Source organism: Stegostoma tigrinum, chromosome 31, assembly GCF_030684315.1.
Source record: "Stegostoma tigrinum isolate sSteTig4 chromosome 31, sSteTig4.hap1, whole genome shotgun sequence".
NCBI classification, from domain to species: domain Eukaryota; kingdom Metazoa; phylum Chordata; class Chondrichthyes; order Orectolobiformes; family Stegostomatidae; genus Stegostoma; species Stegostoma tigrinum.
The window spans coordinates 33,104,874-33,124,374 of NC_081384.1; the positions used below are offsets into that span (position 1 = coordinate 33,104,874).

Here is a 19,501-nt window from a genome sequence, read left to right on the forward strand (position 1 = left end):
TTGTCAATTGGATTTCTTCCACATTTTAGCCCAGAGAAATACCAAATACAACACAATGCTCCACAGCAGCTTGTGAAGAAGAGCCAAGCAAGGAACAATGCCAGAGAAACTACTTCTGCTCTGTTTATGCCACAAAAGCGTATTAACAAGGTGCAAGGGGTAACTGCAACATTGCAACATATAGACCTCAATCAGACAGTACTTTTGATAAACTTGCTGTATCAGGTGGATGATCAGGAAGCACTGAATCCGTAATGCCCATCTAAGTCAAATATCCCAACAGGAATGGACATCTCTCATTGTTACCAAAATTGACAGTGGTTTCAGGGCAAATATCATGCCTTAACACAACTTAGATAAGTTGTTCTCCAGAAACTGGCAGAGCATTTTGCATTCAACACAAAATGAATTAACTGCTTACAACTAGCCTGACATCTTGTGTAGTGGCATCATCCATCTTACATGTTAGTGTGGACCTTGGGATGAGCACCTCAGCTTTATATTGTTGAATCAGACTATCTATCACGTCTGTGATATGCTTTGATCTACTTATTATCATGATCCACAGGTGACAACTCAGTTGCAACTCCAAAGATTCCAGGCTGAAATGTCAATCTCATATATTTTTGTTATTTGTGGAGCAGAGTTGATTCAAATGACCACCAGATGCAACAGCTGAAAAATATCATTAGCAGTTGGTTTGAATGAAGATTCTCTCAGCTAGTGCATTCATTTTGCTCATTGAGAGATGAGTTAGATCTCTCCTAGAATATAAACTTTAATACCAAACATGTTGTAATTCTGCAAGCTCCACATTGTAACATGCTTGACAGTATACATTTAGGTCACATAGATGGAGAGGGGTAAAAAAGACTGGCGTGTGAATATACGTATTGACCTGGGATTAATAAGGACATTGATCAACATGTCAGTTCAATTAACCTCAACAGGGTTATGATCTTTTTTTGTGTTATTATTGGACAGACCAGATCCCAGACTGATGTCTTGTTTGATGGATCATATTTTGCTTGTTTTAGTTTTAACAAGGTGGTCTCACTCTGAGTGAAAGTGTGCAACATTGCAGATTTAGTTCTAACAATAAAACAATCTTATTTCACAAATAAAATATAGTAAGCTAAAACTATTTGCACATTGCAAATTGAGAGATTTTGAAGCACATGGTAAAATATAATCCAAGAGTCATATTGAATTCTCAATATTAATTCTGTATTTCTCTCCACAGATACTGCCAGACCTGCTGAGTATCTTCACTATTTTCTGTGTTTAAGAGTTCCAGCATCCACAGTATTTTGTTTTTGAATGATCAGTAAACGTGTAAACAGCCATCCTGACTTGAACCAGGACAAAAGATATGAGTTCAAGATTTTTGCATTAACATGTGGGTTCATGAAAAGACAAAATACCTTGCATTTAGTCTAGGTCATGTGCCATTATAATGAGCAATGGTCAAGTCCTACGATGAAACAGGAAAAAAAAACTTCATATAATTAGATATGTATGAAATTAAATGTTAACTCTGATGCAGAAAATGTGCTGTGCATCTGCAGCAAATAGTACATGTTGCTCTGTGATGGCAGATAGCAAACCACATAGTGAAGCCCCACCACTTTGTGATAATTATATAACAACTAGATCTGCTTATGGTGTACATCCACCATGGTGTTATCTGAATATTTGCTACCTTTTAAATATTTATTGGAAAAAGAGCTCCCATTTCTCAAGGGGAACAGGTGATTTGTTGTGGTACAGAACGCAGACCAGATAGGTCGGAACCTGTTAAGATGGTACGTGACCTTATAATAAGTGATATACTGGGATCAAGATACCCAACCTTCCCTTAATCACTCTCTTTATGTAATGGAGACAACACCATGTCATCATTCAGTCAGCAATGTATATGTAATAGGCAGTAAAATCAGCCAACACAGAACCCAGACTGTGTAAGCATTCATAGAATCCCTACAGAGTGGAAACAGGCCCTTCAACGCAACAAGCCCATACTGACCCTCTGGGATCAGAATAGTAATTCTCCCCCTCTATCATTTTGAAATTGATCAATTTTGTATGTTCTTATTTGCTCTTAGGATTGAGTGTCACTAGGAAGAAAGAAAGTACAGCTGAGCTGTTTCCTTGAACTATTGCCTTACTGGTATAAGTAATTCCAACAGACCTGTTGGGAAGCGTGTTCTTGATTGTTGAACCAGTAGCAGTGAAGGATTGGCAATATAATTCCAAGTCAGCATGGTGTACGACTTGTTGATGCAGTTGGTGGTGTCCCCAGGAATTTGCTGTCCTTTGATCATCTAGATTGTCTCTTTGACAGCTTGCTGAGTGCATCATGCAAATCATACGTATTGCAATGATGGTGGAGGAAATGGACTTTTAAGTTGGTGGATGGGATACCAATTAAGAAGGTTGCTGTGCCTAATATGATTTTGAGCTTGTTGATCATATTGAAGCTGTATTAATCCATGTACATGGAGAATGCACTATTGTACTGCTACTCTGTGTCTTGTAGGTGGTGGGCAGGCTTTGGGATGACAGTCATTCACTGCAGAAAACCCAACTCTGATCATCTCTTATAGTCACAGTCTTTATGTCGATGGCCCAGTTAAGTTTCTATCTATCGTGACCCACATCCCCATGGGATTTGATGGTTTGGGATTTGGTAATATTAATGCAATTGAACATCAAAAGGTGGTGGTTAGATTTTCACAATGAGTATTGTCATTGCCTAACACTTGTTTTGAATCCACTTTGATGGAGTGCAGCTTCTACAGAATTCTTGGGAGTTTGTGAACTAAGGGAAGGGATGTTAGTTTGGTCTTCTAAAGAAATTGAGTGGTCCAAATGAGGAGAAAGAAACTGTGAATACAAAGGTCTAAAGACAGTAATTTAATCAGTCCATGCTGGGGTAAAGTTAAAACTTAACTATTGTGTTTGTTGATTAATTTTGCAGTAAATTGTTATCTAACCACTTTTAGATAATGAGTTAAATAAAAGCAGTTTTGTAAATGTCCCGTAAAAGAAGAAAGGCATGTCAGCATGGAATCAGCTGCCAATTGATGGGTCATTTGTTAAAGTCCATTTATTAGTCAAATAACAGTAAAACAGGGTATCTCAGACCCATGAAATGTACATCCTGTTCCCAGTGGGAACTGAAGAACATTTCTCCTGCAAGTCCTCAACATCCATCTGTGCAAGGAGTGTTGTCGGCTGCACCTTGAGATCTGGGTTTCCCAGGTTGACAATTATCTAACATTAAGCGACACATCCACATGTTTGATTATTCCCTGGCTAATACTTTTATGGATTCAGTTACACTATAGCTTAAAGAAATGCAGGTAGAGAGTGAACAGGTGGTCGAGAGGAAGAATAAGGCTGCTTGTGAAGGACCCTCTGGAATCAGCTTGCCGTTATTGTTGTCACATCATATTTCCTTGTGACTGTGTCCCTACTGCTTACCAACCTTGTATACCATGCTCCACTGTTCAGATATGTGCACAGCAAACTTCATTTTGCCTGTAAACCAAAACCGTGCTGGAAAATCCCAGAAGATCCGGCAGCAGCTTGGACAGAGGTAAAGAATTAACATTTGAGGTTTCAGATTGGAAGAGGTGAGGTTGTGATGGGACTTATGCTCTTGCAACATTTGGAGGTCGAATGTGGAACAGAAGCGAATGTCAGGAAAAGCCCAGGGTGAGGGGGATAAGAGGTCAAAGGTGTCCTGGAACAAAAGCAAAAGGGTTGGTTGTAGCGAAAAGACAAAGCATAGATCCAGAATAGGTTTTAATACAACAGCTTAGATAAGGATTGAAAGCAAAGCTATGAAAACAAGATGAGGTCACTGGATATCTCAAAATAGAAGACAGGTTATGGTCAGAAGTTGTTGAACTTATTGTTCAGTCTACAAGACTTTACAGTACCTAGTAAGAAAATGAGACTTTGCTGCTGCAAATTGATTGTGATTCACTGGAAAACAGCAGTAGATCTAGGACTCAAATGTGAGCCTGAGAGCAAGATGGAGTATTGAAATGTCAAGTGACAATTGTGGATTGAATGGAGGTGTTCTGCAAAGTGGTCACCCAGTCTGCATTTCGTCCCCTCTATGTGGAGGAGACTGCATCACGTACTGAATACAGTCAAGTAGAGGAAGAAAGTACATGTAAATGGTTGCTTCACCTGGAAGGAGTGTTGGGAGTTGGACAACAGGGAGGGAAGAGACTTATTTAAAACAAAACATGAACATTGCTCTTTGCTAATTGACCTTGTTACATTCCCCATTCGTTGGCCACCTGCCACCAACTATTTTGTATTGCCTTACTAGCCATTTCTTCTGAATTCTACTGTACACCCTGGTGTTCATCTCTATTATTACCTCTATGCTCCCATAACGCTGCCGAGTGAGTTTAAATATCCTGTGGCTAAAAGAAGAGCTGGACTAGATATTCCCCAATGCAAGGTATTTTTATTTATTATTGTCGTGTACTGAGGTACAGTAAAAAAGTGTTGTCTTACATGGTTTACAGGCAGATTGTACTCTGCAAGTGCGTCAGGATAACAGAATACAATGTTACAGCTGCTGAGAAGGTGCAGAGAGAGATCAACATTCAAAAGTCCGATAACAATGGGGAAGGAGCTATTCTTGAATCTGCTTGCACGTGTATACATCTTTTATCTTCTGTTTGGTGGAAGAGAGTATAACTGGGGTGGGAGGGGTATTTGATTATGTTAGTTGCTATCCCAATGCAGTTGAGGAAAGATAAAGAAGGAAAGAGAGGAAGACTGATAACAATATTGATTCTAGATATTATAGTACTGAAGAGAGGATGTCCAAGAAAGGTCAAAGACAGAATCCATTTATTTACAGCAAAGAAACAATAGAAGGGTAATATTGCTGGGTAAAATCAATAGGTCACCAAACATTGGGAAGGATTTAGAGAAAGAATTTTCTAAGGAAATGATAGAGAGATGCTAAATCTATGCAGTAGTTTTAAATTGCATCTCTTGTTCATTCTTTCTCAGGATGCATGCATCACAGACTTGGTCAGCATTTCTTTCTCATGCTCATTTGCCCTGATTGAAGCATCAGAGGGTGTAGAGGGAAGGGTGAAAATTGTCCAGACATTGGCCAAAGTCTGACAATTAATAGAGGTCTGCAGAACCCAACAAATGCACATTCTACATCCTCTTTTAAATACATATTTTTAACAATAACCCCCAAAACGATTAAAACTCAGTGGTGTTAAAAATCTTTTAAAAATGATGAACAAGATCCTCTGGTCACTGCTGGAGAAGGTAATTTTTTACCCTGGATACCAACTATTTATTGGCTTGTAGTTGGGGTATTTTGCTGCCAAAGATGCTCCTTTCTATGCTGATGCTAAGAGCGTGACAATGCATTGGTGGACAATAAACTATTTGACTGAAATAACAAGGAACAGTTTATTTCAGGATAACATTAGGTATAGTTATCTATCATGTGGGGCAGTATGGTGGCTCAGTGGTTAGCACTGCTGCCTCACAGCACCAGGGAGCGAGGTTTGATTCCAGCCTCTGGTTACTGTCTGTGTGGAGTTTACACATTCTCCCCGTGTCTGCGTGGGTTTCCTCCGGATGTTCCGGTTTCCTCGCACAGCCCAAAGGTGTGCAGGTGAGGTGGATTGGCTGCGCTAAATTGCCTGTATTATCCAGGGTTGTGCAGTCTGTGGATTAGCCATGGGAAATACAGGGTTCCAAGGATAGAGTGGGGGGTATTTCTGGATGGGATGCTCTTCATAAGGTTGGTGTGGACTTGACGGGCCAAGTGGCCTGCTTCCACACTGTAGGGATTTTTAAAAAATGAAAACTAAAAGGAAGCACAAGATAGTAGGAGCAGATACTGAAGAATCTGAGATAACAAGGTGTAGAGCTGGATGAACACAGCAGGCCAAGCAACATCAGAGGAGCAGGAAGACTGATGTTTCAGGCCTAGGCCCTTCTTCAGAAATGGAAGGGTCTAGGCCCGAAATGTTAACCTTTCTGCTGTCCTCCAATGCTGCATGGCCTGCCCTATATGGATGCTGTTGAACATTGTTGATGATGTAAGGGGTGCTGACCACTCCCAGTTCAACAGCTGAATATTGGTCTGTCTGGTATGACGTCACCAACCCAAGGAAACCTAACCAGATAAATAGAAAGCGGGACATAACACCAGCGCTTCGTCGGAGGCTCACTGATGTTACCTAGAATGGTGACGGAACGTCTGAAAACGAACCTTCCAGCTCAGCGAGCAAACTCACATCCAGAACCTCAACCTGAGCTACAAATCTTCTCAAAACTCATTGGTCTGTCTGTTGAAGTAATTGTGCACTGTGCTGCTTTTATACCTGCTATAAAGAGGTCCGATAAATCCGTGTAAAAATGAGGGGAATTATCTTACAAACGTTCAATGTCTCCATGATTCTAGCCGTCTGACCCCACTGCCATTGGAATCGTGGAGCAATCTGGGAAGGGTAAAACTGGCAATTGGAACTTTAAGTTTCCTATATCACTACTATAAATGCATCAAGTCAGGACTTCCTCAGGATCCTAAGGGACATATTGAACAAGAGGCCTCTGCCCATGTTAGAAAATTTGTGGCAATACTTTGGGATAATGCTAAGTCGGTCAGTAAACATCAGTTGATCAAGGAAAGCTAGCACATGTTTGTTAAGAGAAAATGATGTTACCTTGGCAAATCTTTATTCATGTGTCAGACATGTGTCGCTGGCTAGAGCAACATTCATTGCCCATTCCTAGTTTTTCTTTCCATTCGTGGGATTAGGGCCTCTCTGGCTTTGGCACAATTATTGTTGACCTCTAATTGGCCTGAGGACAGTTGAGAGTCAACCACATTGCTGTGAGCCTGGAGTCACATGTCGGCCAGGCCAGCTAAGGACAGCAGATTTTCTTCCCTAAAGGACATCAGTGAACCAGGTGGTTTTTTTTCCAACAATCAACAATAGATAATCATCACCATTGGACTTTTAGTTACATGTTTTCGTTTTGTCTTTAATTCAAATTCCATCATCTGTCATAACGGGATTCGAACAGAGGTCCCCTTGAACCCATTACCTGGTTCTCTGAATTATCAGTCCAGCAAGAGTACCACTGAGCCATTGTTTCCCAGACTAATTGCCCTTGAGAAAGTGGTGAACTGCCTCCTTGAGCACTGTAGAACATGTGCTGTAGGTAGACCCACAAAGCCATTAAACTGGAAATTCCAAGATTTTGATCCAATGATAATGAAGATATATTTCCAAGGCCAGATCGCGAGTGACTTGGAAGGGAGCTTACAAGTAGTGTTGTTCCCATGTGTCTGCTGCCCTAGCCCTCCCACATGGAAGTCATTGTGGATTTGGAAGGTGTTGTCTAATCTTTAGTCAATTTTGGCAATGCATCTTGTAGATGCTACACACTGCTACTACTGAATGTCGGTGGTGGAGGAAGTAAATGTTTATGGATGTGATGCCAGTCAAGCAGGCTGCTTTAATCTGCAAGTTGTCAAGCCGCTTGAGCATTGTTGGAGCTGCACCCATCCAGAAAAGTTGCTCGTAATCCATTACCTCCCTGAACTGTAGATATTAGGCAGGCTCCGGGGAGTCAGGAAGTGAGTTACTCACTGTAGTGTTCCTAGCCGCTGACCTGCTCTGCAACTAATACATTTATTTGCTAAGTCCAATTGAGTTTCTTGTCAATGGTAATGCCCAGGATATTGATAGGCAACTCAGTGATGGTTACACCATTGACCAGAATGCAGTTAGTTCTGATATAACACGATTGTTCCGTTCTTCTGCGATCTTGTGTTGTAAGAAAATTGTGCAATAGCCACACCATTTAAATTAATGAGGGGGGGAATCGCAATATAGCCAGTACAGATAAGGAAAGTTCATGTCTACAAATAGCGTTCTAAATTCTTCAATCGCGTTAAAGCCTATTCACGTTGAAGAAACAGGTTATATCAGAACCCAACTGCATTAATGAAGCCAGTTATGCCAGTCATAAAACTCTGAACAAACCTTTTATGCAGCTCGCTGTTGCCGAGTGAGAAACTTCCAGATGCATTAAAATTGCAGGCAGATGCTCCCAATGTCTAATTAGGCTTTGTTCGACTTGTCTAATTTTGCCACATATCTCACCATAGCCCATGTTGTTCAGGCCCCAATAAGATTCCAATAAGAGTCTATAAAGGACTATGTACAGATTAAGGGAGTGATCAAAAATTTGGCAGAAGTACTGTAATGTGGGGAAGTGTGAGGTTTTTATTTGGAAATAATCAATAAATAACTTTCGGATTTAAATAGAGAAAAACCACTGGATACAGCAATACAGAGACATCCAGATGTCGTTGCCTGTGAATCACAATGTTAACATTCAGGCATAGAAAGTATTAGAAAGGATAATAGAAATGAGGCCTTAAGTGTAGGAAATAGAGTATAAGAGTGGGGAAGTCTTGCTACTTGTACAGAACGTTGGTGAAATTATACCTGGAGTATTGCATGCCGTTTGGTTTCCTTGTTTAAAGAAGAATATACTTGTACTTGAAACAGTTCACGGAATGTTCACTTGAATTGTGGAATGAAAGGATTGTTACAAAGAAAGGTTAAGCAGGTTGGGCCTGTACTCATTGCAGTTTACAAGAATGAGAGATTATCGTATTGAAACGTGCAAGATTCTGAGGGGGCTTGGTAAGGCAGATGCTTCCCCTTGTAGGAATCGCGAATCATGGGGAACAGTTTCAAAACGGTTGTGTGGATATTTCAGATGGAGATGGGAAGGAATTTCTTTGAAATAAATTCCAAACATTAACCAACTTCAAAGAGCAGTTGATGCTGGATTGTTGAATATATTTGATGCTGCATCAGGTGGATTTTTTTCTTTCATTTCAAGTGAGTCAAAGATTGAGGGGCAGGAGAAGTAGAGTTGAGGCCATTAACAGATCAGCCATTATTTTACTGAGTGATAGAGCTGGCTTGGAGGATTACGGCCTGTCTTGTTTCTTCTGCTTTTATCCTTCTGACTGTCTCAAAGGCCCCCACAATGTGCAACAGCCCACCTGAGATCCTGGTTTGGAATCTGTAGAAGGGATAATTAAGAGGAAGGGCATGAGGTAGCAAGTGTAACGGAACTTTGTACCTTTTCTCATTTTATTTCACAGAATGTGGACCATTATTCGTTGGCATCTCTAATTACTTCTGAATGACTTCCTAGGTCATTTCAAGGGGTAGTTTGAGCCATCTACCTTTGAAACTTTGTACATTCTAGTTGGACTGAGCTGTAAAACCTTTTTTTTTGTGAAGTGTTCAGTGTACTTGATTTGTTGGCGTCACTTTGTTGCTCAACTTATACCAGAAACCTTTTGTGGTTTGCCAGAGTATTGAGCGAAATGTCTAAAGCCAAGCAATAGGTTTCCTGTAAATATCACAGTATGTGATTTCAATGTAGTCATTTAAAGTATAGTGACCATTTTAGCAGCCATAAATGTCAGTGTCAAAAGGTATTTGGATGGATACAGATTAAATAATTCAGATACACTTGCTTATTAATCGGTAACAGCATTTTGCTGGCAAAACCTAGAACTAGATTTGTTTCTGATGATGGATCTGTGTTGGGAGTATTGCAGCTGAATGTGGGTAATCTAGTGTGCTGTAACAGAGTGTCAGGGTTCACGGTATTCTTTTTTTGTTACCTGATTTCTAATGTTGTCGGGGGAAGCTGTCTTATCATCTTTCCTTGCCCCTCATTATGCTGTGAAGATTGCTTTTTTTGTCTGATGGAATTTTGAAGACTCCTGGCTGTTTTCTTTTGATTTACTTTGCAGGACACTAACCATCTGAGCTGACAGTAGTGATTGATTGCATTCTTGTCCCAAATGCAATGTTTTCAGTCTCCAATTCCCTCTATTATTATACCTTTAATTTGTCTTCCTTCTACAATAGCTGCCCTCGATCCTTGAATCCTCCTTGAAATGTGCCGGAGTTAATGTTTTGGAAATTTTTCTGGACAGCAATGATGAAACTTAAATAATACTATTGCTAGCATAGCAGCATTATGATATCAAAATGAATTTGTTGCATGTCCAGTCTGGCTGTAATCTAGAATTTCACACATACTTTTCATAATGCACTGCATTGCATTGCTGTAGATATACACTGGTACAAAACTCATACTGCTTGGCAACTGAGGTCGTTTGAATGACGACTGTAAGCATAGTTTGAATTTTGATTTTATATTTGCAATTTTTAGTTTATAGCCTGATTGCAATATTACTTGCGTATAGAATAGATTAGAAATACATTTTTGGGGGGGGGGAATCCTGCTTTCAGGGCAGAATTTTAGTTAGATTTGCAAATGAGGAATTCTGGTTCCTCTGGTCAGTCATTTGGTCTGCCATCTCCTGTATCATTCCCATTTTCTCCATCCTCTTTCTCTCACTTCCATTCTCTTTCTCTTTTTTTTATTCTCTTCCTCCTTTTCTCTGTGTCCTTACTCCACTGATCCCACTTTGAATTTTACTTGTTTCACAGTTAGCAACAGTTTCTGCTTTCCGCATTATTTTCTTTCCTCTATTTATGCTGACCATTTTGTTTAGTGATTTCCTCGTTGTCTTAGTTGACTTCCTTTGAATCTGCTGCATCGATTTATCCTTTGTCCATGCTCCTTAGTCTAAAACGATCTAATGTTATCAGAGGTCTGAATTATATTAGTTTTAATTGTAACAAAACGATGCCTATAATTCATGATTGAAAGTTCTCGCCAAAGTGTCATCTCAGATTCCGTTCAAGAATGCTAAATGTTAATCCCGATCAAGAAATTGTAACATGTATAATTCGCAAGTACTTTGTACAGTTTTTTTGGATACAGGTTTTTTAAATTTCAGCATTATTGTCATGACAGACATGTGCCACGTGAGACTATCAGTTGATGTGTATGTGTATGTGTATGGTTTGGAAAAGAAAAATTTACACGTAGTCTCCGAGCAATGGAGACATGGTTCATAAGGTTGTGGATTACACCACAATTGGTGATATAGTGGATGGTGAAGGAGGTGATCTGAGATTACAAAGAGATCGCGACCAATTGTGTTAATGGAGTGAGGAGTGGCAGATGGAATTTAATTTGGATAAATATGAGGTATTGCATTTTGGTAAAACAAACAAGGTTAGGACTTGTACAATTAATGGTAGGACCCTGCATAATGTTGTAGGACAGAGGGACCGAGGGGTCTAGGTATGTAATTCTTTGAAATTTGCATCACAAGTGGTTAAGAAGGCGTTTAGCATGATTGTCTTCATTTGCTCGGACCTTTTGAATATAGAAGTTGGGATGACTTACTGAGGTTATATAAGGACTTTGGAGAGGCCTCTTCTGGAGTACTGTGTTTTGCTCTGGTCGCCCTGTTATAGGAAGCATAATATTAAACTGGAGAAAGTTCAGAAAAGGTTCACCAGAATGTTGTGAGAATGAAGGGTTTAGGTTATAAAGATAGGCTGGGACCTTTTTCACTGGAACATGAGAGTTGAAATGTGACCTTGGATGTTTATAAAATCATGAGGGACTTGGATAATGTGAATAGCAAAGGTCTTTTCCCTAAAATGGAAGAGTTCAAAACTAAGGGACATATTTTTGAGGTGAGAGGAGAAAGATCTTTTAAAAAGGCCATGAGGGGCAGCAAAGAGCAGTTAGTTTGTGGGATGAACCACCACAGGAAGTGGTGGATATAGGTTAAAATTTCAATATTTAAAAGACATTTAGATAAGTACGTGAATAGGAAAGGTTCAGCGGGATATGGGACTAGTTTTGTTTAGGAACATGGTCAGTGTGGTTTAGTTGAACCAAAGGCTCTGTTTCCGTGCTTTTTGACTCTGATTCCTAAGTACATGAATCACCAGAAATCACAGGTTCGTGAAGCCACTGAAGAAACCCAATCAAAGATTTTATTCTAGAGGGAAAGCATTGGAAAAGGAACAATGCTAAACTTCGTTTAGACCACACTTGGACTTGTATGCCAAGTCCATAAAATGCTTGCTGTTGTGTTGTATGGGCTTCAGAATGCTGGAGCAAACTTTTGATGATGTCATGGAGTTATACTTCCCTGAACATTAATTAGCAGATTGTGGGTGGAGTTGGAGCATACAGGAACTGGAGAACTAGAACTAAAGAACATATGGACATGAACACATGAAGATAGAATAGTGTATAATTAATGCAACTATAAGATCCAACCCTGGTATATCCATGATTACCACATACAGCTGTACTAAGTATTAATGTATAAATAATACTGCTAATTTGATGTCTAATCATGAAAACTGTTCTTAATTCTGCCTTCTCCTCACCCAGTCTGTCTTGACTCTAAATGTATCACATGATGTTAAACCACATGATGAAAGAGTTGCCATTTGTAAAATGTGTAAAAATGCACTGAAAAGGTTACAAAATGTGTACAAAGATGTTACAGGAAATGCAAGTCTTTGTACCTATCCATGTAGAATTAACCCACAGGGCCGCCTCTTCCTCCTGGAAGAAGAAGGCTGAAGGGTGTCCTCATAGATGTCTTTAAAATTGTGAAAGATCCTGATCAAGCAGGTGCAATTGGGAAGAACTAATCAATATAAGATAATCACCAAGGTATCGAGTGAGATTCTGACAAGAAGTGGTGGGAATACGGAATTCACTGCCGCAAGAAGTAGTGAATAATAAGTGATTTGAGTGGGAACTAAATAAGTATATCAGGGAGAGTTTAGTCAATAGATGATATGTTGCTGGAGACAGAGTGTAAATGTCAACATGGTTCATATTGTATATTTGCAACTCTACAAAGAATTACACATCATGGGAATCACTGATGGTTAAGAATTGCAAAAAGTTTTGAACCAGTACTCCCTGAACTATGCATAACACCGGAGAGTATAATTATTGACTTCCAAGCATTTGCAGTGTTTCTGGAAACAGAATTATGTGCTGTATAGACGCTCAAGTACAAAGCGTGACTGATTGATTGAATGTAAGCAAATTGTATAGCTATATTGCTATTTGTGTTATTGCTCCTATGTTGCATGCGTACCAAAACACTATATGGTATCTATGGGCGATATTGACCTAATTGATACATAAATTTAAGGTTCTGTCGTGATCCATTCACACGCATGTTCATCAGCACTGGATTGCCTATGAAATTCATTGCACAGCATTATCAGAACTGTTTTGCCCGTTGAATGTGAGAATTTATAGATGACCATTTCTCTTTGGCAGGAACCCTACTATGTCCGTTGTATCAAGCCCAATGAGCAGAAATCTCCACTGCTGTTTGATGATCAGCGCTGTCAGCACCAAGTTGAATATTTAGGTCTAATGGAGAATGTTCGTGTCCGAAGGGCAGGGTTTGCTTACCGACAGTCCTACGATCGGTTTCTTCAGAGGTAAATATTTATGATCAAGTCTGAAACTTTGAGGATTTAAAGAAGTATGACTGATCACACAGTGTTAGTGTCGTCATATGTTGTGCTAAATCATCAAACATGGAGTAATGAAAAGGTTGAAATTGTTGGTAATGAATTAATTGGGACTTGGAGGAAGTTTTTGTTTCAATTATAGGCAGTTCACTAGATGACCATTCCATCCCAGCCTTAATTATTATTTGAAGTCAGTTTCGGATTGATCCTGTGTAGTTTTGTTCACTTGAAACCCATGTCTTCTGAGCACTTTCATGTTTGAACTGTGCCACCAGTCACAGATCGAATACAAAGGTGACTTAACTCTTGACCTCAAATGACCACTTTTCAGAACAGAAAATGCCACAGACGGGATACATTCAGAGGCATGAAGTTCATTTTGTTCTTGTCATTATGACCCTTTGGCAGTCAGCAGACTGCAACACTTCTGTCAGCAGGAGGCTAGACTTGTGTTTCTTACTTGGACATCAACTGAACCACTAGGTGGAGCTCTCTGCAGTGTTATATTTTCTCACTGAGGGAATTGAGAACTGGAATGAACTCTCAGAAGAGTTCATTCTGTTAATTGGTCTGGCAATAATATTATTGACAAAGCATAGAGATGTGCTGGAAAAAGAACATTCAATGCTGCAGAGACAGGGGGAAAAAACAAAAACAGAGGTACTGTGCAATATTTGTCACTTAAGGTGTGACATTGGAATGAGATTAAATTCATGGACTATGTTGATCTCTTGCTTCATATTCAAAACTGTTGTGGTAGTAAAACTCGAAAGGGAGCTGAGCTGAATAAATGTAAACAGTGCTGACATCCTTATTATCACTGTTTGTGAAAGCACTTATCATTTGCAATGTAACTTGCAACTAATCTGAATAGGTACCAAGACGTGGAAATACTACTCTCAGTATCAGTCCTACCTTGAGTGTGTATTATGACAGGAGGTGTTGTCTGACATAAAAGGTGTTGATTGCACACTACCTTTTATTTTAATTTCTTCAGTTTTGGTGGTTTGTGTTTTTAATTGTCTCAGCCCCAGAATCTGGAGTTTTCACCCGAATGTCTTCACCCCGTTTGTTCTCCTTTTTATAATGCTGCTTGTCTCTTTGATCAGATGTTTACTCCTCCATTCAGCTCTTCCATATGGTTGAATGTCAAATTTTGTTGTTAATATCCTGTGAAATGTTTTGGGACATTTTACAATGTAAAAGATGCTACATAAATGGAATAAATGTTATTGAAAAGGCAGAGGTGTAGGCGATCAGCTTCTGAAGTCTGAGCTACTTCTGCCTATATATTCAAGGGCATATGGGCAGCAGCTAGGCCATCATTTATTGCCTACCCTTAATTGTCCTGGAGAAGGTAGTAGTGAGCTGCTTTTAGAGCCTTTGGATGCTTTGGGGAGTAAGTAGTAAGTGCTCCTATTAGGTATAAAGTTCTAGGAGTTTGACCCTGTGACAATGTAGAAATGGTAATAATGTTCCAAGACAGGTTGAAAAGTGGCTGGGGGGATCTTGCAACAGCTAGTGTTTCCATGCATCTGCATCCCCCTTCTAGGTGGCAGAAGTTACTTATTTGGAAAGAGAAGCTTAAGGATCCTTGGTGATTTGCTGCTGTGCATCTTATAGACACACTGTTGTCACTGTGCATTGGTATTGCAGGGGTGAATGTTAAGGTGGGGGATGTGGAGTTAATCAAATAGGCTGCTATGTTCTGGTTGATGTCAAGTTTCTGGAGCGTTGTGGCTCCACTCAAACAAGCAAGTCGGGAGTATTCCATCACAATCCTGACTTGGGCTTTCTAGATGGTGGACAAGCTTTGAAGGGAAAGCTGAGTGAGTTACTTATTACAGAATTCCTAGCCTATGACCTGCTTTAGTAGTCAGTGTATGTATATGGTTGGTCCATTTCCTATACTGGTTAATGATAACCCCGTCAAGGATGCTGATAGTGGGCTATTCAGTGATGGTGATACCATTGACTGTCAAGGGCTGATAGTTAGTTAGATTTTTGCTTGTTGGAGGTAGTCATTGCCTGTCAAAGTGCTACTTATTGAGTTTTGCTATATGTTGTCCAGGTCTTGCTGCCTGTAGGCAGGGATGCTTCAGCATCTGAGGAATTATGAATAGTTCTGAATGTTGCACAATCATCAACAGACATCCCCAATTCTGACCTTATGGAGAAAGGTAATGTAGCTGCTGAAGATAGTTGAGCCTAGGATAGTACCCTGAGGAGCTGTTGTAGAGATATATTCAATTTCATTGATTCACTTTAGCTGTGACTCATGGATCCAATAAAAAATCAATCAAGCTTAAATCAATTGTTACTTGTATCTACAAGGATTTGGGAGTTATTATTCTTCTTAATTACAAAGCTCTCATTTTAAGATGATGTCCCATGCTCCTTGACTGCCTTATCACATCCACTCTCAACAGATGAAGATAATCAGTCCCAGAAGGAGACTCCAGACATTGCCCCAGTCCTCCTCCCTCCTGGTTGATGTGCCACTTTTTTGAACCTGAACAGTGTCAGTGCAGTGCAGTTGGAACATGAAATGGCTATACTGGAAAATCAGTGAAGTGTAAACAGTAATCATTAGCAAAGTCATATTTTAATCATTAAAGAGAAGTGACGGGCCTCTTTGATTTTATTTTTAACCCAGTTTATTTTCCATCTGTCCCACATGCAATTTCACAGGTTAATATATAGTCATTCCTCACTTCTGGCTTGCCCTGCCATTCAGTTAGATGATAACTGATCTACACTGCAACTCTGTTTATTCTGACATTCTCCTAAACCCTTGATGCTTTCCAAAGCAGCATGAGCAGCAGGTGTAGGGGAATGGCCATTTCCCTTCCTGCATGCCACACCATAGTGGACATACAACGTTGCAGTTTAATCACTGTGTTAAATTCCTAGATCCTGTCCAAATAGTGTTCTGGGAGTATTAACTCTACATGAGCTCCAGCAGATCAAAAAGGTTTTGCACTGTAAGCATCAGGGAAGAATGGACAAAACATATTGATCATGTTTGTTTCCTAAGAATTTACTTTTTTAGAAGAAACCAAAAGGCCTTGCCTAACACAGATCTGTTGATCTCAATTTTGAAAGCTCCACATGTCACATCATTCACAGAATCTTTTTTTTGTGGAGCAAATTCCATGTTTCAGCTTGATGTCGGTTTTCTGGTCCCACTCTTAAATGGTACGTTTATTGTGTGCACTTGTTTGTGACACCCTTTGTATTGAATAAATTTAATATTTTAAACACCTTGATTTGATCACTCATCTATCTCCTATAGTCAGGTTTATATAATCTGCCCTGATAATTTGACCCTCTTTACAAAAGTGTAAACAGGTTCCAGTACCTTGCTTGAAACACTGTTCATCAAGAGTGTTGACAGATGGTTAAACCATTGTAACCATACTTACCTTGATATTCACAATAAGCACTTTCTGACAGAGACAGTGATCTGGATCTGCAAAGTCCTGTGAGAAGTATTCTTTCCTTTTGTATCTTCAAATTGCAGAATTGTTACAAATTGTCATTCTAAATGTAACAATGTGTGGCGAGCTTATGGAATATAAACAATTTTCAGGGGGACTTTAAATGTCGATTAAAAGTAAATACTATGTGTTAAACATTAAGAGTAGTGTCTCTCTAGAAATGCGAAAATGAGGTTCTACACTTTGACAAAATGGGTAATAGTGGTCTGTGAAATACAAAACTCATTCATCCTTGTGTTCCTACCCCTCCACTAAACACACACTGTAAATTAAAATGAAAGAATATACCAGGAGAAGGTCAGTCCTTGGCCTGCTGTGTATCTCATATTTATTCAGTCGGTCCTCCCCCGTATGGATGTCGGGTTGTTTTTAATCCTGACCTGAAATGCAAGATAATCTTCCCACTTTGATTCATGTTAGGTCATGCTGTTCAACCTTCCAATTTTTCTGACAGGAGATAACCACCCCTCCAACGCCTTCTGGAAAATCTCAGTGAGCTTGCAAACAGCTCTATATATAAACTTCAGTCTAATTTTCTAAAACGTCATTGTCAGCATTGCTTTCTCTAATCCTGGGAACTAATTGTAGTATTGGAATTGTCCTGTCTGAACCAGCTGAGATCGAATCAGAGTCCTTCCAGCTGGGTATTATAAGCTACATATTATAAAAACTGAACCCACTGGGAGATCCTGAAAGATAACCCTTAACCTGGCATGACAAATGCATCTGATAGTATAGACCCCTACTTAGGCCATTCACATTGATCACAAATGGCTCCTTTATTTCACACAAATGGCACTAACATTTGTCATTTAGCCTTGAAATCGATTGCAAAAGTGGAACTTAACATTCAAAGCATGCTAACTATCACGTGTGGTTGAGTATTTACTGATGTAAAGTTGCCCTTCATCTCGGGAGAAGATGTGTGCACCTTCCCCAAATTGGGGACACAGTCAGAAGTTTCCACTGCTAGAAGTTTTCATTTCCTACTTGACTCCTGTAATTTTTTTCATGAATATGGCCATGATTGAAAGGGCCTGCATTTGTTTCCCTTCATAACTATCTTTAAGTTGATGGTAAGCAGTCCATCTGGGGCACATGGCCGTGAGAAAGGGAATTCCATGATTTTGACTTGGCCACAGTGAAGGAATGGTGTTACAGTTCCAAGTCACTATGACGTGTGGCTGGGGAGGATCTTGTGTCTAGTAGTGTTCCCATGTGACTGCTGTCTGGTGAAGGTCTGCAGGTTTGGAAGCTGCTGTCACTGCAGAGTTGCTGCAGAGCAGATTGTATGGTGCATGCTTGTGTTTCATGTGCATCCCTGGAGGGAGTGATTGTTTGAGGTGGTGAGCCGGGACCAGATCAGGTGGGCTGATTTATTCGGGATAATGTTGAGCTTCTTGAGTGTTGTTGAATCTGTGTTGATTTAGACAAGTGGAAGGCACAGTTTCATCACACTTTTGACTTCCACAAAGAAGACGGGACACAACTCTGGAGAGAGAAAGTTATTACTGGCTCCAGATTTCCAGGCTACTGACCTGTACAGGTTGCCACAGTCTCTGTATGGTTGGTTTCTGGTCAGTGGTAATTCCCAAGATGACATTGAGGAATTTAGTGATGACAATGTCAGGGGAAGGTGGTTAGACTCTCTCTTGTTGGAAATGATCATTGCCTGGCACTTTTATCATGTTAATGTTACTTGCCAATTATCTGTCCCAACTTGAATGTTGTCTAAATCCTGTTGTGTATAGCCAGGATTGTTTCAGTGTCTGAAGAGTTCCGAATGGTGCAATCATCAACAAACATCCCCACTTGTGACCTTATGATGAAGGGAAGGTCATTGATAAAGAAAAATGAAACAGTTGGGCCTAGGAGACTATTTTGATCAATTCCTGCAGCAATGTGCTGGATCTGAAATGTTTGACCTACAAAACCATCGATCTTTGTATTAGGTATGATTGCAAATAGTGGAGAAGTTATCCCTGACACACTTGACTTTAATTCAGCTTGGATTCTCTAAGACCACACTTTGTAAAATGTTGGCTTGGTGTCAATGCCAGTCCCCCTTCTTTCACCTCTGGAGTTCAGCTCTTTTGTTCATTTTTAGACCAATATTATAATATGATCAGGAGATGGGTGAATTTGGTGGAACCCAAACTGATCAGTGTGCAAATTATTGCTGTGCAGGTACCACTGAATAGCTTTGATAGTGACACCTTCATGATGATCATGAGTAGGCTGAGAGGGCTGTTGTTAAGTGGATTGTATTTGTCCTGCCTTTTCTGGGCAGGGTACCCTAAAGCAATTATCCATGTTAGGTAGATGCCAGTGTTGTATTTGTATTTCAAGCTACTTAGCTACGGATTTTTAAGGCTGAAAAACATAACATCCTGGCCATTGTACTGAAGCCATCAGGGCTCATGGTCATCAGCCATTTCTTAACATGGTGAATCAAATAGGTCAAATACTGGTACCTGCAATACCTTGCTGAATCTAAAGGGCTTT

The 19,501-nt window shown here is 39.9% G+C and overlaps 1 protein-coding gene across 1 annotated transcript in view; it reads left to right on the plus strand.

Moving 5' to 3' along the window:
• myo1d (myosin 1D) overlaps positions 1 to 19,501 on the plus strand; it is a 486,267-nt gene that overhangs the window by 170,225 nt on the left and 296,541 nt on the right. Inside the window, exon 15 of the mRNA XM_048560821.2 lies at positions 13,297 to 13,463. Within this exon, the coding sequence (XP_048416778.1) occupies positions 13,297 to 13,463 (167 nt within the window). The remainder of the gene's footprint in view (positions 1 to 13,296; positions 13,464 to 19,501) is intronic.